The following is a 26,507-nucleotide window of genomic DNA, read 5'->3' on the forward strand; positions in this document are numbered from 1 at the left end:
TTAGCGCCCAAATCCAAAAAATCATCCGGATACGCCCATCCGTGTGGCATTTATGCCCGTTTTTGCCCGAATTTTTGGACAAAAATCTTGACACCTTTGGCTTTCCACAGAACGTCAACGTGATGACGTAGGCGGCATCTTCAGCCCGTTCTGAGAATAGAAAATGGCGGCCGCCAAAAAAGCTGACTTATTTTGGTCTGTAACTAAGGTATTAGTGATTTTTAAGATGAAAACGCTGCACAGAATGAAATTATACTGCAGTTACACTTAGCAGGGAGCGTCATATCATTCGCGTTGCAACAGAAAAAAAGATATTTATATCCGTTAGCTTCAAGGCTAACGGATGCATTAAAATCAATGGGAATTGCTAAATGCTAAAAGAGGGACCGAAGTCTGAGTGCACTATGCCTGAAAGCTGTAAATGACACACAGCCGATCATAGATTGCGCAATACCATGGCCCCTGCAGTGATAATCACATGTAAATGAATGAGTACTGATTTGTAAGCAGTACAAACGTGCAGAAATGCATTTTTTTACAGGTTTGGCTTTTCAAACACACCCAGAGTGAACTTGTGCTCACACCACAGCTTGTGCACAGATACAGTGGCCTGTCTGGGAGAAAGTATTCACACCCCACGCACCGCACCACTTCTAAACGCATGCGCGCCCCCGACCTGCGCACGCCCGCCGACCGGCACACGGCAATCACACTCGCATTTTCTCCGGAAATGCACTCTCTAGTTATTATTATTATTCCACCCGTTTTTTGTCTCCCTATCTTCGTCCGCAGTTTTCGAGATATCGACCCCGTTCCAGCGCCAAATCGTCCGGCCCATACGGGAATCAACTGCTTGTATACAGGTTTTCGATCTGCCCGCCCCTTCACCCGCCACGCCCGTTTTTCTGGAAATTTTGTCCCATAGACTTCAATTCATTTTTGAAAAAATTTTGAGATATCGACGCCGTTCCAACTCTATATCGTCCGGCCCGTTTTTGAAATAACTTCTTGTTTTTTGCTTTTCGATCCGCCCGCCCGTTCACCTGCCACGCCCTCTTTTTTACCGTTTTTTGGTCCTATTGACTTCCATTCATTTTTTCTGAATGGTTGTTGAATGGTTATTTCTACAACCTTTATTTAACCTATAAGAGCCCAATTCACTTCCATTCATTTTTTGAAAGTTCGAGATATCGACGCCGTTCCAACTCTAAATCGTAAAGCTCACTGATGTAACCCCGACTCAGATACAGCATGGGGATTCGAACCCACACCCACCTGCCACGCCCGGTTTTTTTCCCCATTCACTTCCATTCATTTTTTGAAAGTTCGAGATATCAACGCCGTTCCAACTCTATATCGTAAAGCTCACTGATGTTACCCCGACTCAGATACAGCATGGGGATTCGAACCCACACCCACCTGCCACGCCCGGTTTTCGGCCCTATTCACTTCCATTCATTTTTTGAAAGTTCGAGATATCAACGCCGTTCCAACTCTAAATTGTAAAGCCCACTGATGTAACCCCGACTCAGGTACAGCATGGGGATTCGAACCCATGCCCACCTGCCACGCCCGGTTTTCAGCCCCATTCACTTCCATTCATTTTTTTTAAATTTGAGATATCGACGCCGTTCCAACTCTAAATTGTAAAGCCCACTGATGTAACCCCGACTCAGGTACAGCATGGGGATTCGAACCCACACCCACCTGCCACGCCCGGTTTTCGGCTCCATTCACTTCCATTCATTTTTTGAAAGTTCGAGATATCAACGCCGTTCCAACTCCAAATTGTAAATCCCACTGATGTAACCCGACTCAGATACAGCATGGGGATTCGAACACATGCCCACCTGCCACGCCCGGTTTTCAGCCCCATTCACTTCCATTCATTTTTTTTAAATTTGAGATATCAACGCCGTTCCAACTCTAAATCGTAAAGCTCACTGATGTAACCCCGACTCAGACACAGCATGGGGACTCGAACCCACGCCCACCTGCCACGCCCGGTTTTTGTTCCCATTTACTTCCATTCATTTTTTGAAAGTTTGAGATATCGACGCCGTTCCAACTCTAAATCGTAAAGCCCACTGATGTAACCCCGACTCAGGTACAGCATGGGGATTCGAACCCACACCCACCTGCCACGCCCGGTTTTTAGCCCCATTCACTTCCATTCATTTTTTGAAAGTTTGAGATATCGACGCCGTTCCAACTCTAAATCGTAAAGCCCACTGATGTAACCCCGAGTTAGGAACAGCATGGGGATTCGAACCCACGCCCACCTGCCTCGCCCGGTTTTTGGTCCCATTCACTTCCATTCATTTTTTGAAAGTTCGAGATATAAACGCCGTTCCAACTATAAATCGTAAAGCCCACTGATGTAACCCCGACTCAGATACAGCATGGGGATTCGAACCCACGCCCACCTGCCACGCCCGGTTTTTGGTCCCATTCACTTCCATTCATTTTTTGAAAGTTCGAGATATAAACGCCGTTCCAACTATTAATCGTAAAGCCCACTGATGTAACCCCGATTCAGGTACAGCATGGGGATTCGAACCCATGCCCATCTGCCACGCCCGGTTTTGGTCTCCATTCACTTCCATTCATTTTTTGAAAGTTCGAGATATCAACGCCGTTCCAACTCTATATCGTAAAGCTCACTGATGTAACCCCGACTCAGGTACAGCATGGGGATTCGAACCCATGCCCACCTGCCACGCCCGGTTTTTGTCCCTATTCACTTCCATTCATTTTTTGAAAGTTTGAGATATCGACGCCGTTCCAATTTTAAATCGTAAAGCCCACTGATGTAACCCCGACTCAGATAAAGCATTGGGTTACGCGCGCCCGCCCGACCGGCACACGGCAATCACACTCGCATTTTCTCCGGAAATGCACATCTCTAGTTATTATTATTAGTGTGATTGCAGAATGCAAGCACACTATTGTTATTGTTATTTTCGTTTTCAATATATTATTGCCATTCCGCCCGTTTTTTGTCTCCCTTTCTTCGTCCGCAATTTTCGAGATATCTACCCCGTTCCAGTGCCAAATCGTCCGGCCCATACGGGAATGGACTGCTTGTATACAGCTTTTGGATCGAACCAACACTGTGGGCACAGTGCCCGTTTTAAGGTGCCCGTTTTGCCCCATTGACTCCCATTCTTTTTGAAAAAAATTTCGAGCTATAAATGCCGTTCCAACTCTTGATGGACCGGGTCATTAATTAGCGCCCAAATCCAAAAAATCATCTGGATACGCCCATTTGTGTGGCATTTATGCCCGTTTTTGCCCGAATTTTGAGAGAAAAGTTTTTACACCTTTGGCCTTCCATAACACGTCAACGTGATGACGTAGGCAACCACCTCGGACTGTTCCGAAAAAGCAACATGGCTGCCGATTTGAAAACGAACTTATTTTGGTCTGTAACTAAAGTATTAGTGATTTTTAAAGTAAAAATGCTGCACAGAATGAAATTATAGTGCAGTTACACTTAGCAGTGAGCGTCAAATCGATCGCGTTGCAACAGAAAAAAAGATATTTCTATCCGTTAGCTTCAAGGCTAACGGATGCATTGAAATCAATGGGAATTGCTAAATGCTAAAAGAGGGACCGAAGTCTGAGTGCACTATGCATCTGGTGATTTGAATTGAATGGTTATTTCTACAACCTTTATGTAACCAATGAGTCCCATTGACTTCCATTCCTTCGGCTCAAATCGAGAGCTAGGATTTAGACAGAGTCGCCTGTGTGAGTCTTCACCCCCCCAAACACACACACTGCAGCTCTTCTATACAGCATTTAGATACGCTCACTTCCCACTGATGTAACCCCACTGACATACAGCATGGGGATTCGAACCCACACCCACCTGCCACGCCCGTTTTTCGGCTCCATTCACTTCCATTCATTTTTTGAAAGTTCGAGATATCAACGCCGTTCCAACTCTAAATTGTAAAGCCCCCTGATGTAACCCCGACTCAGATACAGCATGGGGATTCGAACCCACACCCACCTGCCACGCCCGGTTTTTGTCCCCATTCACTTCCATTCATTTTTTAAAAGTTCGAGATATCGACGCCGTTCCAACTCTATATCGTAAAGCTCACTGATGTAACCCCGACTCAGATACAGCATGGGGATTCGAACCCACACCCACCTGCCACGCCCGGTTTTCGGCTCCATTCACTTCCATTCATTTTTTGAAAGTTCGAGATATCAACGCCGTTCCAACTATAAATTGTAAAGCCCCCTGATGTAACCCCGACTCAGATACAGCATGGGGATTCGAACCCAAACCCACCTGCCACGCCCGGTTTTCGGCTCCATTCACTTCCATTCATTTTTTGAAAGTTTGAGATATCAACGCCGTTCCAGCTCTAAATTGTAAAGCCCACTGATGTAACCCCGACTCAGGTACAGCATGGGGATTCGAACCCATGCCCACCTGCCACGCCCGGTTTTCAGCCCCATTCACTTCCATTCATTTTTTTTTAATTTGAGATATCAACGCCGTTCCAGCTCTAAATTGTAAAGCCCACTGATGTAACCCCGACTCAGGTACAGCATGGGGATTCGAACCCATGCCCACCTGCCACGCCCGGTTTTCAGCCCCATTCACTTCCATTCATTTTTTTTTTATTTGAGATATCGACGCCGTTCCAACTCTATATCGTAAAGCCCCCTGATGTAACCCCGACTCAGGTACAGCATAGGGATTCGAACCCACGCCCACCTGCCACGCCCGGTTTTTGTCCCCATTCACTTCCATTCATTTTTTGAAAGTTCGAGATATCAACGCCGTTCCAACTCTATATCGTAAAGCCCACTGATGTAACCCCGACTCAGATACAGCATGGGGATTCGAACCCACGCCCACCTGCCACGCCCGGTTTTTGTCCCCATTCACTTCCATTCATTTTTTGAAAGTTCGAGATATCAACGCCGTTCCAACTCTAAATCGTAAAGCCCACTGATGTAACCCCGACTCAGGTACAGCATGGGGATTCGAACCCACACCCACCTGCCACGCCCGTTTTTCGGCCCTATTCACTTCCATTCATTTTTTGAAAGTTTGAGATATCAACGCCGTTCCAACTCTATATTGTAAAGCCTCCTGATGTAACCCCGACTTGGGTACAGCATGGGGATTCGAACCCACACCCACCTGCCACGCCCGGTTTTTGTCCCCATTCACTTCCATTCATTTTTTGAAAGTTCGAGATATCAACGCCGTTCCAATTCTAAATCGTAAAGCCCCCTGATGTAACCCCGACTCAGATACAGCCTGGGGATTCGAACCCACACCCACCTGCCACGCCCGGTTTTTGTCCCCATTCACTTCCATTCATTTTTTGATATTTCGAGATATCGACGCCGTTCCAACTCTAAATCGTAAAGCCCACTGATGACACCCCGAGTTGGATAAAGCATCGGGTTACGCGCGCCCACCCGACCGGCACACGGCAATCACACTCGCATTTTCTCCGGAAATGCACTCTCTAGTTTAGAATTGTTATAGTAATGTAGTGTAGATCAGGGCTTAACATGTTTATTTAGGCTTGTTATAGTAATGTAGTGTAGATCAGGGTTTAACATGTTTATTTAGGATTGTTATAGTAATGTAGTGTAGATCAGGGTTTAACGTTTATTTAGAATTGTTATGGTAATGTAGTGTAGATCAGGGTTTAACATGTTTATTTAGGCTTGTTATAGTAATGTAGTGTAGATCAGGGTTTAACATGTTTATTTAGATTTGTTATGGTAATGTAGTGTAGATCAGGGTTTAACATGTTTATTTAGGCTTGTTATAGTAATGTAGTGTAGATCAGGGCTTAACATGTTTATTTAGAATTGTTATGGTAATGTAGTGTAGATCAGGGTTTGACATGTTTATTTAGGGATGTTATAGTAATGTAGTGTAGATCAAGGTTTAACATGTTTATTTAGGCTTGTTATGGTAATGTAGTGTAGATCAGGGTTTAACATGTTTATTTAGGATTGTTATGGTAATGTTGTGTAGATCAGGGTTTAACATGTTTATTTAGGTTTGTTATAGTAATGTAGTGTAGATCAGGGTTTAACATGTTTATTTAGGCTTGTTATAGTAATGTAGTGTAGATCAGGGTTTAACATGTTTATTTAGAATTGTTATAGTAATGTAGTGTAGATCAGGGCTTAACATGTTTATTTAGGCTTGTTATAGTAATGTAGTGTAGATCAGGGTTTAACATGTTTATTTAGAATTGTTATAGTAATGTAGTGTAGATCAGGGCTTAACATGTTTATTTAGAATTGTTATGGTAATGTAGTGTAGATCAGGGTTTAACATGTTTATTTAGGCTTGTTATAGTAATGTAGTGTAGATCAGGGTTTAACATGTTTATTTAGGCTTGTTATAGTAATGTAGTGTAGATCAGGGTTTAACATGTTTATTTAGAATTGTTATAGTAATGTAGTGTAGATCAGGGCTTAACATGTTTATTTAGAATTGTTATGGTAATGTAGTGTAGATCAGGGTTTAACATGTTTATTTAGGCTTGTTATAGTAATGTAGTGTAGATCAGCGTTTAACATGTTTATTTAGAATTGTTATGGTAATATAGTGTAGATCAGGGTTTAACATGTTTATTTAGAATTGTTATAGTAATGTAGTGTAGATCAAGGCTTAACATGTTTATTTAGAATTGTTATGGTAATGTAATGTAGATCAGGGTTTAACATGTTTATTTAGGCTTGTTATAGTAATGTAGTGTAGATCAGGGTTTAACATGTTTATTTAGGATTGTTATAGTAATGTAGTGTAGATCAGGGTTAAATATGTTTATTTAGGGTTGTTATAGTAATGTAGTGTAGATCAGGGTTAAATATGTTTATTTATTTAGGGTTGTTATAGTAATGTTGTGTAGATCAGGGTTTAAAATGTTTATTTAGATTTGTTATAGTAATGTAGTGTAGATCAGGGTTTAACATGTTTATTTAGATTTGTTATGGTAATGTAGTGTAGATCAGGGTTTAACATGTTTATTTAGATTTGTTATGGTAATGTAGTGTAGATCAGGGTTTAACATGTTTTTTTTAGAATTGGTATAGTAATGTAGTGTAGATCAGGGTTTAACATGTTTATTTAGGATTGTTAAAGTAATGTAGTGTAGATCAGGGTTTAACATGTTTATTTAGAATTGTTATGGTAATGTAGTGTAGATCAGGGTTTAACATGTTTATTTAGGCTTGTTATGGTAATGTAGTGTAGATCAGGGCTTAACATGTTTATTTAGAATTGTTATGGTAATGTAGTGTAGATCAGGGTTTAACATGTTTATTTAGGGATGTTATAGTAATGTAGTGTAGATCAGGGTTTAACATGTTTATTTAGGCTTGTTATGGTAATGTAGTGTAGATCAGGGTTTAACATGTTTATTTAGGATTGTTATGGTAATGTAGTGTAGATCAGGGTTTAACATGTTTATTTAGGATTGTTATAGTAATGTAGTGTAGATCAGGGTTTAACATGTTTATTTAGATTTGTTATGGTAATGTAGTGTAGATCAGGGTTTAACATGTTTATTTAGAATTGTTATAGTAATGTAGTGTAGATCAGGGCTTAACATGTTTATTTAGAATTGTTATGGTAATGTAGTGTAGATCAGGGTTTAACATGTTTATTTAGGGTTGTTATGGTAATGTAGTGTAGACCAGGGTTTAACATGTTTATTTAGATTTGTTATGGTAATGTAGTGTAGATCAGGGTTTAACATGTTTATTTAGGCTTGTTATAGTAATGTAGTGTAGATCAGGGTTTAACATGTTTATTTAGAAATATTATAGTAATGTAGTGTAGATCAGGGCTTAACATGTTTATTTAGGCTTGTTATAGTAATGTAGTGTAGATCAGGGTTTAACATGTTTATTTAGATTTGTTATGGTAATGTAGTGTAGATCAGGGTTTAACATGTTTATTTAGGCTTGTTATAGTAATGTAGTGTAGATCAGGGTTTAACATGTTTATTTAGGGTTGTTATGGTAATGTAGTGTAGATCAGGGTTTAACATGTTTATTTAGATTTGTTATGGTAATGTGGTGTAGATCAGGGTTTAACATGTTTATTTAGGCTTGTTATAGTAATGTAGTGTAGATCAGGGTTTAACATGTTTATTTAGAAATATTATAGTAATGTAGTGTAGATCAGGGCTTAACATGTTTATTTAGGCTTGTTATAGTAATGTAGTGTAGATCAGGGTTTAACATGTTTATTTAGATTTGTTATGGTAATGTAGTGTAGATCAGGGTTTAACATGTTTATTTAGGCTTGTTATAGTAATGTAGTGTAGATCAGGGTTTAACATGTTTATTTAGAATTATTATAGTAATGTAGTGTAGATCAGGGCTTAACATGTTTATTTAGAATTGTTATGGTAATGTAGTGTAGATCAGGGTTTAACATGTTTATTTAGGGATGTTATAGTAATGTAGTGTAGATCAAGGTTTAACATGTTTATTTAGGCTTGTTATGGTAATGTAGTGTAGATCAGGGTTTAACATGTTTATTTAGGATTGTTATGGTAATGTAGTGTAGATCAGGGTTTAACATGTTTATTTAGGATTGTTATAGTAATGTAGTGTAGATCAGGGTTTAACATGTTTATTTAGAATTGTTATAGTAATGTAGTGTAGATCAGGGTTTAACATGTTTATTTAGAATTGTTATAGTAATGTAGTGTAGATCAGGGCTTAACATGTTTATTTAGGCTTGTTATAGTAATGTAGTGTAGATCAGGGTTTAACATGTTTATTTAGAATTGTTATAGTAATGTAGTGTAGATCAGGGCTTAACATGTTTATTTAGAATTGTTATGGTAATGTAGTGTAGATCAGGGTTTAACATGTTTATTTAGGCTTGTTATAGTAATGTAGTGTAGATTAGGGTTTAACATGTTTATTTAGGCTTGTTATAGTAATGTAGTGTAGATCAGGGTTTAACATGTTTATTTAGAATTGTTATAGTAATGTAGTGTAGATCAGGGCTTAACATGTTTATTTAGGCTTGTTATAGTAATGTAGTGTAGATCAGGGTTTAACATGTTTATTTAGAATTGTTATAGTAATGTAGTGTAGATCAGGGCTTAACATGTTTATTTAGAATTGTTATGGTAATGTAGTGTAGATCAGGGTTTAACATGTTTATTTAGGCTTGTTATAGTAATGTAGTGTAGATCAGGGTTTAACATGTTTATTTAGGCTACATTAATTGTTATAGTAATGTAGTGTAGATCAGGGCTTAACATGTTTATTTAGAATTGTTATGGTAATGTAGTGTAGATCAGGGTTTAACATGTTTATTTAGGCTTGTTATAGTAATGTAGTGTAGATCAGGGTTTAACATGTTTATTTAGGCTTGTTATGGTAATGTAGTGTAGATCAGGGTTTAACATGTTTATTTAGATTTGTTATGGTAATGTAGTGTAGATCAGGGTTTAACATGTTTATTTAGGCTTGTTATAGTAATGTAGTGTAGATCAGGGTTTAACATGTTTATTTAGAAATATTATAGTAATGTAGTGTAGATCAGGGCTTAACATGTTTATTTAGGCTTGTTATAGTAATGTAGTGTAGATCAGGGTTTAACATGTTTATTTAGATTTGTTATGGTAATGTAGTGTAGATCAGGGTTTAACATGTTTATTTAGGCTTGTTATAGTAATGTAGTGTAGATCAGGGTTTAACATGTTTATTTAGAATTATTATAGTAATGTAGTGTAGATCAGGGCTTAACATGTTTATTTAGAATTGTTATGGTAATGTAGTGTAGATCAGGGTTTAACATGTTTATTTAGGGATGTTATAGTAATGTAGTGTAGATCAAGGTTTAACATGTTTATTTAGGCTTGTTATGGTAATGTAGTGTAGATCAGGGTTTAACATGTTTATTTAGGATTGTTATGGTAATGTAGTGTAGATCAGGGTTTAACATGTTTATTTAGGATTGTTATAGTAATGTAGTGTAGATCAGGGTTTAACATGTTTATTTAGAATTGTTATAGTAATGTAGTGTAGATCAGGGTTTAACATGTTTATTTAGAATTGTTATAGTAATGTAGTGTAGATCAGGGCTTAACATGTTTATTTAGGCTTGTTATAGTAATGTAGTGTAGATCAGGGTTTAACATGTTTATTTAGAATTGTTATAGTAATGTAGTGTAGATCAGGGCTTAACATGTTTATTTAGAATTGTTATGGTAATGTAGTGTAGATCAGGGTTTAACATGTTTATTTAGGCTTGTTATAGTAATGTAGTGTAGATCAGGGTTTAACATGTTTATTTAGGCTTGTTATAGTAATGTAGTGTAGATCAGGGTTTAACATGTTTATTTAGAATTGTTATAGTAATGTAGTGTAGATCAGGGCTTAACATGTTTATTTAGGCTTGTTATAGTAATGTAGTGTAGATCAGGGTTTAACATGTTTATTTAGAATTGTTATAGTAATGTAGTGTAGATCAGGGCTTAACATGTTTATTTAGAATTGTTATGGTAATGTAGTGTAGATCAGGGTTTAACATGTTTATTTAGGCTTGTTATAGTAATGTAGTGTAGATCAGGGTTTAACATGTTTATTTAGGCTACATTAATTGTTATAGTAATGTAGTGTAGATCAGGGCTTAACATGTTTATTTAGAATTGTTATGGTAATGTAGTGTAGATCAGGGTTTAACATGTTTATTTAGGCTTGTTATAGTAATGTAGTGTAGATCAGGGTTTAACATGTTTATTTAGAATTGTTATGGTAATATAGTGTAGATCAGGGTTTAACATGTTTATTTAGAATTGTTATAGTAATGTAGTGTAGATCAGGGTTTAACATGTTTATTTAGAATTGTTATGGTAATGTAATGTAGATCAGGGTTTAACATGTTTATTTAGGCTTGTTATAGTAATGTAGTGTAGATCAGGGTTTAACATGTTTATTTAGGATTGTTATAGTAATGTAGTGTAGATCAAGGCTTAACATGTTTATTTAGAATTGTTATGGTAATGTAATGTAGATCAGGGTTTAACATGTTTATTTAGGCTTGTTATAGTAATGTAGTGTAGATCAGGGTTTAACTTGTTTATTTAGGATTGTTATAGTAATGTAGTGTAGATCAGGGTTAAATATGTTTATTTAGGGTTGTTATAGTAATGTAGTGTAGATCAGGGTTAAATATGTTTATTTATTTAGGGTTGTTATAGTAATGTTGTGTAGATCAGGGTTTAAAATGTTTATTTAGATTTGTTATAGTAATGTAGTGTAGATCAGGGTTTAACATGTTTATTTAGATTTGTTATGGTAATGTAGTGTAGATCAGGGTTTAACATGTTTATTTAGATTTGTTATGGTAATGTAGTGTAGATCAGGGTTTAACATGTTTTTTTTAGAATTGTTATAGTAATGTAGTGTAGATCAGGGTTTAACATGTTTATTTAGGCTTGTTATAGTAATGTAGTGTAGATCAGGGTTTAACATGTTTATTTAGAAATATTATAGTAATGTAGTGTAGATCAGGGCTTAACATGTTTATTTAGGCTTGTTATAGTAATGTAGTGTAGATCAGGGTTTAACATGTTTATTTAGATTTGTTATGGTAATGTAGTGTAGATCAGGGTTTAACATGTTTATTTAGGCTTGTTATAGTAATGTAGTGTAGATCAGGGTTTAACATGTTTATTTAGAATTATTATAGTAATGTAGTGTAGATCAGGGCTTAACATGTTTATTTAGAATTGTTATGGTAATGTAGTGTAGATCAGGGTTTAACATGTTTATTTAGGGATGTTATAGTAATGTAGTGTAGATCAAGGTTTAACATGTTTATTTAGGCTTGTTATGGTAATGTAGTGTAGATCAGGGTTTAACATGTTTATTTAGGATTGTTATGGTAATGTAGTGTAGATCAGGGTTTAACATGTTTATTTAGGATTGTTATAGTAATGTAGTGTAGATCAGGGTTTAACATGTTTATCTAGAATTGTTATAGTAATGTAGTGTAGATCAGGGCTTAACATGTTTATTTAGGCTTGTTATAGTAATGTAGTGTAGATCAGGGTTTAACATGTTTATTTAGAATTGTTATAGTAATGTAGTGTAGATCAGGGCTTAACATGTTTATTTAGAATTGTTATGGTAATGTAGTGTAGATCAGGGCTTAACATGTTTATTTAGAATTGTTATGGTAATGTAATGTAGATCAGGGTTTAACATGTTTATTTAGGCTTGTTATAGTAATGTAGTGTAGATCAGGGTTTAACATGTTTATTTAGAATTGTTATAGTAATGTAGTGTAGATCAGGGCTTAACATGTTTATTTAGAATTGTTATGGTAATGTAGTGTAGATCAGGGCTTAACATGTTTATTTAGAATTGTTATGGTAATGTAATGTAGATCAGGGTTTAACATGTTTATTTAGGCTTGTTATAGTAATGTAGTGTAGATCAGGGTTTAACATGTTTATTTAGGATTGTTATAGTAATGTAGTGTAGATCAGGGTTAAATATGTTTATTTAGGGTTGTTATAGTAATGTAGTGTAGATCAGGGTTAAATATGTTTATTTATTTAGGGTTGTTACAGTAATGTTGTGTAGATCAGGGTTTAAAATGTTTATTTAGATTTGTTATAGTAATGTAGTGTAGATCAGGGTTTAACATGTTTATTTAGATTTGTTATAGTAATGTAGTGTAGATCAGGGTTTAACATGTTTATTTAGAATTGTTATGGTAATGTAGTGTAGATCAGGGTTTAACATGTTTATTTAGAATTGTTATGGTAATGTAGTGTAGATCAGGGTTTAACATGTTTATTTAGATTTGTTATAGTAATGTAGTGTAGATCAGGGTTTAACATGTTTATTTAGATTTGTTATGGTAATGTAGTGTAGATCAGGGTTTAACATGTTTATTTAGGCTTGTTATAGTAATGTAGTGTAGATCAGGGTTTAACATGTTTATTTAGAATTGTTATAGTAATGTAGTGTAGATCAGGGCTTAACATGTTTATTTAGAATTGTTATGGTAATGTAGTGTAGATCAGGGTTTAACATGTTTATTTAGGGCTGTTATAGTAATGTAGTGTAGATCAGGGTTTAACATGTTTATTTAGGCTTGTTATAGTAATGTAGTGTAGATCAGGGTTTAACATGTTTTTTTAGAAATATTATAGTAATGTAGTGTAGATCAGGGCTTAACATGTTTATTTAGGCTTGTTATAGTAATGTAGTGTAGATCAGGGTTTAACATGTTTATTTAGATTTGTTATGGTAATGTAGTGTAGATCAGGGTTTAACATGTTTATTTAGGCTTGTTATAGTAATGTAGTGTAGATCAGGGTTTAACATGTTTATTTAGGGTTGTTATGGTAATGTAGTGTAGATCAGGGTTTAACATGTTTATTTAGATTTGTTATGGTAATGTAGTGTAGATCAGGGTTTAACATGTTTATTTAGGCTTGTTATAGTAATGTAGTGTAGATCAGGGTTTAACATGTTTATTTAGAAATATTATAGTAATGTAGTGTAGATCAGGGCTTAACATGTTTATTTAGGCTTGTTATAGTAATGTAGTGTAGATCAGGGTTTAACATGTTTATTTAGATTTGTTATGGTAATGTAGTGTAGATCAGGGTTTAACATGTTTATTTAGGCTTGTTATAGTAATGTAGTGTAGATCAGGGTTTAACATGTTTATTTAGAATTATTATAGTAATGTAGTGTAGATCAGGGCTTAACATGTTTATTTAGAATTGTTATGGTAATGTAGTGTAGATCAGGGTTTAACATGTTTATTTAGGGATGTTATAGTAATGTAGTGTAGATCAAGGTTTAACATGTTTATTTAGGCTTGTTATGGTAATGTAGTGTAGATCAGGGTTTAACATGTTTATTTAGGATTGTTATGGTAATGTAGTGTAGATCAGGGTTTAACATGTTTATTTAGGATTGTTATAGTAATGTAGTGTAGATCAGGGTTTAACATGTTTATTTAGAATTGTTATAGTAATGTAGTGTAGATCAGGGTTTAACATGTTTATTTAGAATTGTTATAGTAATGTAGTGTAGATCAGGGCTTAACATGTTTATTTAGGCTTGTTATAGTAATGTAGTGTAGATCAGGGTTTAACATGTTTATTTAGAATTGTTATAGTAATGTAGTGTAGATCAGGGCTTAACATGTTTATTTAGAATTGTTATGGTAATGTAGTGTAGATCAGGGTTTAACATGTTTATTTAGGCTTGTTATAGTAATGTAGTGTAGATCAGGGTTTAACATGTTTATTTAGGCTTGTTATAGTAATGTAGTGTAGATCAGGGTTTAACATGTTTATTTAGAATTGTTATAGTAATGTAGTGTAGATCAGGGCTTAACATGTTTATTTAGAATTGTTATGGTAATGTAGTGTAGATCAGGGTTTAACATGTTTATTTAGGCTTGTTATAGTAATGTAGTGTAGATCAGGGTTTAACATGTTTATTTAGAATTGTTATGGTAATATAGTGTAGATCAGGGTTTAACATGTTTATTTAGAATTGTTATAGTAATGTAGTGTAGATCAAGGCTTAACATGTTTATTTAGAATTGTTATGGTAATGTAATGTAGATCAGGGTTTAACATGTTTATTTAGGCTTGTTATAGTAATGTAGTGTAGATCAGGGTTTAACATGTTTATTTAGGATTGTTATAGTAATGTAGTGTAGATCAGGGTTAAATATGTTTATTTAGGGTTGTTATAGTAATGTAGTGTAGATCAGGGTTAAATATGTTTATTTATTTAGGGTTGTTATAGTAATGTTGTGTAGATCAGGGTTTAAAATGTTTATTTAGATTTGTTATAGTAATGTAGTGTAGATCAGGGTTTAACATGTTTTTTTTAGAATTGTTATAGTAATGTAGTGTAGATCAGGGTTTAACATGTTTATTTAGGATTGTTAAAGTAATGTAGTGTAGATCAGGGTTTAACATGTTTATTTAGAATTGTTATGGTAATGTAGTGTAGATCAGGGTTTAACATGTTTATTTAGGCTTGTTATGGTAATGTAGTGTAGATCAGGGCTTAACATGTTTATTTAGAATTGTTATGGTAATGTAGTGTAGATCAGGGTTTAACATGTTTATTTAGGGATGTTATAGTAATGTAGTGTAGATCAGGGTTTAACATGTTTATTTAGGCTTGTTATGGTAATGTAGTGTAGATCAGGGTTTAACATGTTTATTTAGGATTGTTATGGTAATGTAGTGTAGATCAGGGTTTAACATGTTTATTTAGGATTGTTATAGTAATGTAGTGTAGATCAGGGCTTAACATGTTTATTTAGAATTGTTATGGTAATGTAGTGTAGATCAGGGTTTAACATGTTTATTTAGGGTTGTTATGGTAATGTAGTGTAGACCAGGGTTTAACATGTTTATTTAGATTTGTTATGGTAATGTAGTGTAGATCAGGGTTTAACATGTTTATTTAGGCTTGTTATAGTAATGTAGTGTAGATCAGGGTTTAACATGTTTATTTAGAAATATTATAGTAATGTAGTGTAGATCAGGGCTTAACATGTTTATTTAGGCTTGTTATAGTAATGTAGTGTAGATCAGGGTTTAACATGTTTATTTAGATTTGTTATGGTAATGTAGTGTAGATCAGGGTTTAACATGTTTATTTAGGCTTGTTATAGTAATGTAGTGTAGATCAGGGTTTAACATGTTTATTTAGGGTTGTTATGGTAATGTAGTGTAGATCAGGGTTTAACATGTTTATTTAGATTTGTTATGGTAATGTAGTGTAGATCAGGGTTTAACATGTTTATTTAGGCTTGTTATAGTAATGTAGTGTAGATCAGGGTTTAACATGTTTATTTAGAAATATTATAGTAATGTAGTGTAGATCAGGGCTTAACATGTTTATTTAGGCTTGTTATAGTAATGTAGTGTAGATCAGGGTTTAACATGTTTATTTAGATTTGTTATGGTAATGTAGTGTAGATCAGGGTTTAACATGTTTATTTAGGCTTGTTATAGTAATGTAGTGTAGATCAGGGTTTAACATGTTTATTTAGAATTATTATAGTAATGTAGTGTAGATCAGGGCTTAACATGTTTATTTAGAATTGTTATGGTAATGTAGTGTAGATCAGGGTTTAACATGTTTATTTAGGGATGTTATAGTAATGTAGTGTAGATCAAGGTTTAACATGTTTATTTAGGCTTGTTATGGTAATGTAGTGTAGATCAGGGTTTAACATGTTTATTTAGGATTGTTATGGTAATGTAGTGTAGATCAGGGTTTAACATGTTTATTTAGGCTTGTTATAGTAATGTAGTGTAGATCAGGGTTTAACATGTTTATTTAGAATTGTTATAGTAATGTAGTGTAGATCAGGGTTTAACATGTTTATTTAGAATTGTTATAGTAATGTAGTGTAGATCAGGGCTTAACATGTTTATTTAGAATTGTTATGGTAATGTAGTGTAGATCAGGGCTTAACATGTTTATTTAGAATTGTTATGGTAATGTAATGTAGATCAGGGTTTAACATGTTTATTTAGGCTTGTTATAGTAATGTAGTGTAGATCAGGGTTTAACATGTTTATTTAGGATTGTTATAGTAATGTAGTGTAGATCAGGGTTAAATATGTTTATTTAGGGTTGTTATAGTAATGTAGTGTAGATCAGGGTTAAATATGTTTATTTATTTAGGGTTGTTCTAGTAATGTTGTGTAGATCAGGGTTTAAAATGTTTATTTAGATTTGTTATAGTAATGTAGTGTAGATCAGGGTTTAACATGTTTATTTAGATTTGTTATAGTAATGTAGTGTAGATCAGGGTTTAACATGTTTATTTAGAATTGTTATGGTAATGTAGTGTAGATCAGGGTTTAACATGTTTATTTAGAATTGTTATGGTAATGTAGTGTAGATCAGGGTTTAACATGTTTATTTAGATTTGTTATAGTAATGTAGTGTAGATCAGGGTTTAACATGTTTATTTAGATTTGTTATGGTAATGTAGTGTAGATCAGGGTTTAACATGTTTATTTAGGCTTGTTATAGTAATGTAGTGTAGATCAGGGTTTAACATGTTTATTTAGAATTGTTATAGTAATGTAGTGTAGATCAGGGCTTAACATGTTTATTTAGAATTGTTATGGTAATGTAGTGTAGATCAGGGTTTAACATGTTTATTTAGGGCTGTTATAGTAATGTAGTGTAGATCAGGGTTTAACATGTTTATTTAGGCTTGTTATGGTAATGTAGTGTAGATCAGGGTTTAACATGTTTATTTAGGATTGTTATGGTAATGTAGTGTAGATCAGGGTTTAACATGTTTATTTAGGATTGTTATAGTAATGTAGTGTAGATCAGGGTTTAACGTTTATTTAGAATTGTTATAGTAATGTAGTGTAGATCAGGGCTTAACATGTTTATTTAGGCTTGTTATAGTAATGTAGTGTAGATCAGGGTTTAACATGTTTATTTAGAATTGTTATAGTAATGTAGTGTAGATCAGGGCTTAACATGTTTATTTAGAATTGTTATGGTAATGTAGTGTAGATCAGGGTTTAACATGTTTATTTAGGCTTGTTATAGTAATGTAGTGTAGATCAGGGTTTAACATGTTTATTTAGAATTGTTATGGTAATATAGTGTAGATCAGGGTTAAACATGTTTATTTAGGATTGTTAAAGTAATGTAGTGTAGATCAGGGTTTAACATGTTTATTTAGGATTGTTATAATAATGTAGAAAGAAGGAAAACTTCAAACCTCCGCTGCCTTGCGGCTACATCCATCTTAGGCATGGAAAAGGCTTCAGGAGTAAACCTCGAGGTCAAATAAAAAATCAGGAGTCGGAGTCCCAAAGGCGGTTTAAGGCCAAATGTGGTCTTGTCCCGGCAACTCCTGCGACGTTGTTGGTGCCAAGCTGTATCGGCTTTCGTCGTTCCCTTGGATCCACCAGCTGCGTGGAGAGGGGGGGTCTGTTGCATGGGCAACAGCTGATCCTCCATATCATCCTGCCCAGGCTTTTGTAGCTCCACTGGAGAGGACACTCCAGCGACACCGCAAGGCACCGACACAACACGGGAAGCGGCAGTTACCGGTTATAAGCTTATTTGATTGGCGAAAAAAACGGGGCAGCCCCCAGCCAGTAAGGTGCTGTCCCGCCATGGCTTGCCTGCTTCACTTGGGTGCGTGAAGCTTAGAGAATCATCTCGACAAGTAGGCCATAAATTGTGCACCAGGCAAGCAAGGAAAAAACAAGAAGACTCCAGCTCTTCGCTTTGCAAGCTGGAACGTCAGGACCATGTGTCCTGGCCTCACTGCTAATCTGCAGCATATCGACGACGCACGCCAGACTGCCGTCATTGATAAAGAACTCTCAAGGCTCAACGTCGATGTGGCCTGCCTACAGGAAACTCGACTGGCTGACAGCGGCACCATAAGAGAAGCAAATTACACGTTCTTTTGGCAAGGAAAGTCATCGCACGAATCTCGTCAGCATGGCGTTGGCTTTGCTGTGAAGAATTCGCTCGTCCCCTTCATAGAGCCACCATCATCAGGCACAGAAAGAATCCTCTCCTTCCGGTTGTCCACAAACGCTGGCCTAGCCAGCATTATCAGCGCGTACGCCCCGACACTATGCTCAGCTCCAGATGAGAAGGACCAGTTCTACGAGGCCTTACATGTAGTGATTTCCAGGATACCCAGTACCGAAAGCCTTTACCTGCTTGGGGACTTTAATGCTAGGGTAGGAGCTGACCATGAGGCCTGGCCCATCTGCCTTGGTTCTCACGGATGTGGAAAGATCAACGAAAATGGTCAGCGACTGCTAGAATTGTGCTGCTTCCATGGCCTCTGCATTACAAACACATTTTTCAAGTGTAAGGAGATTCACAAGGTGTCTTGGAGGCACCCACGCTCCCGCCATTGGCACCAGTTAGATTTAGTCATCACCAGACGTGCGGACCTTGCAAGCGTTCTCCTCACCCGCAGTTATCACAGTGCTGATTGCAACACCGACCACTCCCTTGTGGCCAGCCAGGTGCGTGTATCGCCAAAGAAACTGCACCATTCCAAGAAGAAAGGTCGCCCTCGCATTAACACCTGCTGTGCAAACAATCCAGAAAAATCTCAGCGGTACGTCAGTATGCTGCAAGAAGCCCTCGCAAAGAAGCCACCGCATGGTACTATTGACTCAAAATGGTCTCACATCCATGAAGCTGTGTACAACTCAGCGATTAACACCTATGGTAAGAAGGAGCAGAAAAGTGCCGACTGGTACGAAGCCCACTGGGAGGATATGGAACCTGTAACCAATGCGAAGAGGAAAGCTCTCCTGGCATACAAGGCTGCGCCAAACCCCAGCACATTGGAAGCCCTCAGGGTTGCTAGAAAAAATGCCCAGCAGACTGCCCGCCACTGCGCAAACACCTACTGGCTGAACCTCTGCAGCAGTATACAGGCAGCTGCCGATACTGGGGATGCAAGAGCGATGTACGAAGGCATCAAGAAAGCAACAAGTCCCTGTATCACCAAGACTGCCCCACTCAAGTCCAAGACAGGAGAGGTCATTACTGACCAGGGGAAGAAACTGCAGCGCTGGGTGGAGCATTACCACGAGTTGTACGCAACCCAGAATGTTGTCACGAACACCGCTCTGGATGTCATCCCAGACCTGACAGCCATGGAGGAGCTAGACACAATGCCAACCATGGAAGAGCTCAGAACAGCCATAGACCGCCTCGCCTGCGAGAAGGCTCCATGGCAGGGAGCGATGGCATCCCGGCAGAAATCTTGAAAAGCGGGAAACCTGCACTACTATAGCCCCTGCACGAACTCCTCTGCTTGTGTTGGGAACAGGGATATATCCCGCATGACATGCGAGACGCAAACATCGTCACAGTATATAAAAACAAAGGGGACCGCAGCGGTTGCAACAGCTATCGGGGCATCTCCCTACTGAGCGTCATTGGAAAGGTGTTTGCACGGGTTGTCCTGACACGCCTGCAGGTCCTAGCGTCCCGAGTCTACCCAGAGTCTCAGTGTGGCTTCCGAGCTGGCCGGTCAACCATAGACATGATATTCTCACTACGCCAGCTTCAGGAGAAATGTCAAGAACAGCAGATGCCCCTCTTCATTGCCTTCATAGATTTGACCAAGGCGTTTGACCTGGTTAGCCGGAGTGGACTTTTCAAACTACTGAAGAAGATCGGCTGTCCGCCACAACTTTTGGCAGTCATCACTGCATTCCATGAGGACATGCACAGCACAGTCTGCTTCAACGGTGCAACGTCTGACGCTTTTCCAGTTAGCAGCGGAGTGAAACAAGGTTGTGTCCTTGCGCCCACACTTTTTGGTATCTTCTTCTCCATGCTCCTCCAATATGCCTTCAGAGACTGCAGTGAGGGAGTCTACATACACACCAGGTCTGACGGCAAGCCCTTTAACATCGCCCGCCTTCGCGCCAAGACCAAAGTCGTTGAGTTACTTCTACGCGAGATGCTTTTCGCCGACGACGCAGCCTTGATCTCACATACGGAGGAAGGTTTGCAGCAGCTTGTCAGTCGCCTCTCCCACGCCTGCAAGGAGTTTGGGCTGACCATTAGCCTCAAGAAGACCAACATCATGGCTCAGGGTACAGACCATCCTCCCAGCATTGCCATAGATGGATGCAACCTGGAAATTGTGGAGAGCTTTACCTACCTCGGTTCGACTATATCCTGTTCACTCTCCGCCGATGCAGAGGTAAATCGCAGGATTGCCAAGGCTGCAGCAGTTATGGCCAGACTAAATCACAGAGTGTGGCAAAACTCCAACCTTACTGTAAAAACCAAGCTGCGTGTCTACCAGGCGTGCGTGTTAAGCACACTCCTCTATGGTAGTGAGACTTGGACAACCTACGCTAGGCATGAGAGGAAGCTAAACAGCTTTTCATGGATCAAGGCATGTGTAGCTGCATTTGAATATTATTCTGTCAGGATTTGTTTATTGTGATCTTCCATTTGGTTTGCCATTTGTCCCTGATGTAGGTATTTATCAGTGGTTTCATGTCTGTTCAAGGTCAAGCTTTCTTGTAAATCTCAGAAATTTCTTCATGAGTGTCAGCTTCTCATAGTCTGTGAACAAATGTTTTTTGTAGTATGAAACTGTTTACATGGGATTAAGTTACTAATATTAGCTACTGCAGTATTAAGATAGTAAGAGGGCTTGAACAACACAAATAAAAGATCTAGTTTGGAAAAAAAGCCATAGCTTTTATGCAATACTCAATATGCTATAATACACTGGCAAGAAAATCTTTAAACTTTAAAAAAAAATATGACTTATATTAACATTTTGTAATCCAACACAATTTAAAGTACATTTGGTTTACTTTATGCTGAGGGGTTAAGTCCTATTTACTCCAAAAAATATAAAACCTGTCAACATTGGAGAAAATTACTTTGTAATACACAGATAACCACCCAAAAGCTGTTTGGACCCATGAACAAAAAAGTGGATACCAACTACAGAGAAATAAACACAAATATTTTATTTCATAGAAATTTATTAAAGATTTGTTTAAAAACAGGGACAAATATGTATGACTATACACCTCATTAATGCAAATGTAGCACCTTTATACACAGATTAAACCAAGCTTTATCATCTTAAAACAATTAAGAGTATGAAAATGACTCATTATTAATCATTATAGAAACACGATCTTTTTTCCTGCTCTTAAGGATAAAGATTTTTCCGGTTCCCTTTTAGTAAGGTTAAGATTAAAAATGTGGTTTTAGAAATATATCCAACTGTCCACAGGTATAAAACCAAACATTTTCCTAATCTAGAAGAAGCATCAGAGGCTCATGGCTGAGTGTAAAATGAAATAGGATATGTACATTGGTCAGTAGTTTAGGAAACACATTCTGTTTTGTACAGTTTTATACAACAGTTGACACCACAGTCAAATTCCATGTTTAGTTAATTCAGTTAAAATAAAGTTATCATATTCTCACCTGGATACAAACAATGTGTTTGCTGAAATTAGCATATTGGCCTAACCTCTGCACATACGCAGGCTCAGTTCTTCTGGGAACACAATTTGGAGAGTGTCTACGGAAATTTGTGTCCATATCGTCTACAGAGCAGGCACTGATGTTATATGACAAGGCCTTGCAGTTGTGCTCTAATTAGTTTCTAAAGTGTTGAGGGTTGAGGTCAGAACCCTCACTTTGTGCACAGGGGAAAATGTCATACCAGAAAGGTTCTTTCTTATCAATTTAACATGAAATTTGGCATGGGATTAACAACTTGCATTGAATACATCACAAAGCAAAGATGAAACTCATACTGGTCCTTGAAGTGTTAAACACCTGATAAAATACAAATACTATGGGCACTTGGGTGGTGCAGCGGTCTAATGTGCTAGACCATCACTGATGGGAGATCAGAGTCCAACTAGCCGGGGGCCTACACAGAAATGATAGGCTTTGTCTGTTGGGAGAAGTGGTCAAAAGGATTCCTCATTACTGCTGCAACTGTGGCATCTGCTGGCTGGTCAAAAGGAAGAGACGCGCAAGGAGGCAAGTGTAAAGTACTTGGTCAAGATAGGGGTCTACAGCAGTGGAGGGAATGGATATGACTAGATTGTGAAAAAAAAAAGAAGCAAAAATGCAGAAAAAAAATCTACAAAATAAAAATAACCAAAAATATAGATGCAATTATCGTTAATTTAGATGTATACACTGTATTGTCAGTATCATATTTGATTTGAGACATTGATCTGATTAAAGAACAAACATCTAGTCATTTACAATAACCAAAAAATAGAGTAAAAAAAATATGTGGCACATTAAAGAACATTAAAAACATATGAGCTTGAAATCAATTGGTCACTGAATATTTTGGCCTTCACACATTTTTATTCTCAGTTTCACACAGTAAAAGTAGTTTTATTATCACTATGTGACTCTGTAAAACATTGTTTGATAAGAGTCCACATAAATGACTCCATTAGTTTGAATGAGCGTTTTATATTTTCCACTGTCGAATGCCACCCAGGAACATTGGGTGCAAGGCAGGAATACACTTTGGACTTATCCATTCACACATAAGGCCAATTTGAAGCAGCAAATTAAACTTCTGTATGTTGTTACGATGGATAAAAACATGCAGACGTGGGAACAATGTGAAGCTACTTACAGTCATCAGGGGCTAAAAACAAACCCCGTTCATAAGGACCCAGCTTGCTGTGCAGAAGCCTTTTCTATCACATTGCTGTCCCCTAAAAATTGTTCATCATGTTTAGTGTATGGTGAAAAGACAACCGTACCTTTATACTGAGTTACTCTCAAGTAGAGGTATAATGAACAAATTCTACATGTCAATTTGTTTCAATGTATGATATAAACATTTTCAATACAGACAAGCTGCAAGGAGCCACAAAGGAACTGCAGTACAAATGCTGTTTGATGAACTGTATTAATGAGTTATCCAGATACAGTGAGTTAATCAAAGTACCTGATGTTAATCAGTTTGATTATTTACAAGAGATTCATAAAGCTAGTAACCCAACATAGCAATGCACACACAGACAAGTAAGCAGTGTGGAAATAGAAATTTAGCTGTAAAAAGTAAAAACAAGTATCGGGACACTGTTTTTATGTCTTTGATATGTGATGCTGATTCATGTTCTCCCCACTGATTTTTTAAAAACTTAAATGAGCATCATTACACCCCTACTTACAAGAAAGCTCATTTAACCACTGAAACAATGATAGCAGAACTGAATTCTGGACACTTTACACTATACGTGTATTCTGACAAACAAGGGTCTTTATTGTATTCCATATCTTGCCCTGCATGAACAATGAAAAAAGCTTCTAATATGACAAAGTGCTGCACAATTTTAATGTGTAAACAATTCCTCATTATTGGTATTGTTGTTGATTATTATTTATTACTGATGAGAATTAAAGGTTACTTGCAAGCTGCTTAAACAGATAAGGGTTGGTAATCTCGGAAATGAATGTGCCTAATTAATCACTGGGAAACACACACACACACACAGAGACACACACACACACACAAACAGGAGGTGGAAGGACACTGGAGTACCTGATTTTCTCTAACTGCTGGCAGGTCCCCAGGACACTGAGCTATTCCACCATGCTTTTTTTTCTATAATTTGAATTTTACCCCATTTTCTCCCAATTTAGCACAGTCAATCTGCTGCTGGGGACCCCTAGTGGTGCCCGGGGGGGGCACACACTCCGATGTGTGCACAGTCTACTGATCCCTTCTTATCCACCCACACGTCAGTGAATTGGGTGTGAGGCCGGCTTCGTGCACGGACAGCCAAGCCTCGACCTCTGTGCTCTTCCACCGCAGTGCAAGCGCCCTGGGAAACCAGGTTCCTTTCACAGCCCCACTCCTCTGTTTAATCCGGTCATTTCCCACCCAAGCAGACTGAAGGCCAATTTGTCTGCTGCAGGCATTAGCCAATTATGCCTGCTAGAGGGTGCTCAGCCAACCAGTAGCAGAGCAGAGTTCAGAATCTCGGAGCTGGTGTGCTAGCAACTTATCACGCTGTGCCACCTGAGCGCCCATTCCACCATGCTTTTGATAGTTTCATGGCATAAGCTTTTTTCAGGTTCAAGTCAGTCTTAAGTTCAAGTCAGTTATAACTTGCTTAGAACAGAAAATATATCATAAGAGGTAGTAACATTTTGGTAGCTCCACTTGTTCATTGAGCACTATAACACTTTTGAATGGACAAACCTGACCATGACCTTGTTGGAGAGCCAATTCCAAGAGCCTCTGGCAATATTGTTCATGTCATTTAAAAAGCTTTAAAAAAGTGTATTTATTATATGTGACAGCATTTTTTCTGTTCTAAAATACTTAATTGCTTACTCTATACTAGCTGTAGCACAGTTTGGAATAATACATATATAAATAATAAGGCATGTGAAGAAAATATTCCCTCATAAAGTTTTGTTTTCTTTCAAGAGCAGCTCATCACCATTTTGGTCTGATGTAAATTTAGGGGTGGTAATTTCATAACAGACTCTTGTAAGATGTAACCATCTAGAACAACATTCCAAAACTTCACTAGCTCATGTGTGGAAAAAAATGGAGAATCAACTTTCCCTATAAGGCCATTGGTCTGGTTTGTCTGGTAACAAAAAAGTGTTTAGAAACACAAAAAACAACTTAATGACATTCACAAAGGTATATAATGTACAAACTTCCATATGATTAAGCAGAACCTTTAAATTATGGAATTATGTGTTTCTTGAGGATTAACAGAACAGCTTTTTAAAGCCGCAGTAAAACTAGTAGGTCAGTTAATAACTGCAGTTATTAATTATAATTATACCATGACTTAGCATTTTAGTTATGGTTGCCTTGCAATTTAAAAATTCAATTCTCGTTTTGCCTGCCTTGTGAATGCAAATTAACAATCAAAAATAATTATGGCAAACCAAATAAAAAAATGTTGTTGGCAATCGGTCTTGCTGGCTAACCTTGTTAACCAAGCCTGGCTAGCATGGCATCTGTGTACAATAAAAAACACAAATGTAGAAGACATTTATAATCTAATCCAGCCTGAAAATGATTGTAAATCACATCAATACATTTTACTGAGTCATTTTTTAAGAAACACTAATACATAACATATAAACTCTCTGACTGTGCCCAGCTAAGGTCAGCATGTCCTTCAACATGAAGAACAGTCCATTTACACAGAATTACAGCAAAGCTGATGTAAATTTGCCAGCTTTTCCAATATGTAAGATGTGTACCTTGTAACTTATTCAATTACTTAGAATACTAATTCAATTATTTAGAAATGTCAGTTAATACAAATTATTTAGATATTCTGCCAACCAGTTAGCAAACTAACTAAACTGCACACCAGCTGGTCAGCAAGCCACCCAACCAGACAAATCACCAACCACCAAAATACAATCGAAGTAAACCATCCACTTGCCGTTGGATCCTTCCTCCGTTGTGCTGCAAGTGACCATTCGTGTGATGCAATTACGTTAATGTGTCACAAAACAAAGCTGAGCTGGAGGAAGTAATAGAATGCTTTTCTTCACAATTTGAAAAGCAAAAATAAACATGGAAACATTACTTTCCAAAGATTTTGGAATTATCTGATTCAATCTGCTGCTTTAACACTGGACTCCTGAAGCAAGGGTCTCTGGTCTGACTCAGCTGCTTGGGCAAGTGCCTGCAGTGCATTTCTCTGGACTTTTTTAGCCTTGTTGTACAGAATAACGCCTATAAATACCAACACAGTGCCTACAGCAGAAAGCAATGTGATGGGATTACTGAACACAATGATGCTTAACCAGATGGACATTGCATGCTTCACTGTGCTCGCCACACTGAGAAGAAAAACAGACATAACAGATATTAGAATTACAGTTGAGGTTAAGCTTTTCAGACACTTGTGAAAAACATAAATGTTTTTTTCAAAATATACAAA

General features: G+C 37.1%; 1 protein-coding gene across 1 annotated transcript in view; it reads right to left on the bottom strand.

The window, feature by feature from the left end:
* Positions 1-21,529: 21,529 nt before the first annotated feature.
* si:ch73-236j9.2 (solute carrier family 35 member E2A) overlaps positions 21,530-26,507 on the bottom strand; it is a 49,304-nt gene continuing 44,326 nt past the window's right edge. Inside the window, exon 9 of the mRNA XM_062999174.1 lies at positions 21,530-26,406. Coding sequence (XP_062855244.1) covers positions 26,178-26,406 — 229 coding nt within the window. The 3' untranslated portion in view covers positions 21,530-26,177. The remainder of the gene's footprint in view (positions 26,407-26,507) is intronic.

Source organism: Trichomycterus rosablanca, chromosome 7, assembly GCF_030014385.1.
Source record: "Trichomycterus rosablanca isolate fTriRos1 chromosome 7, fTriRos1.hap1, whole genome shotgun sequence".
NCBI lineage: Eukaryota > Metazoa > Chordata > Actinopteri > Siluriformes > Trichomycteridae > Trichomycterus > Trichomycterus rosablanca.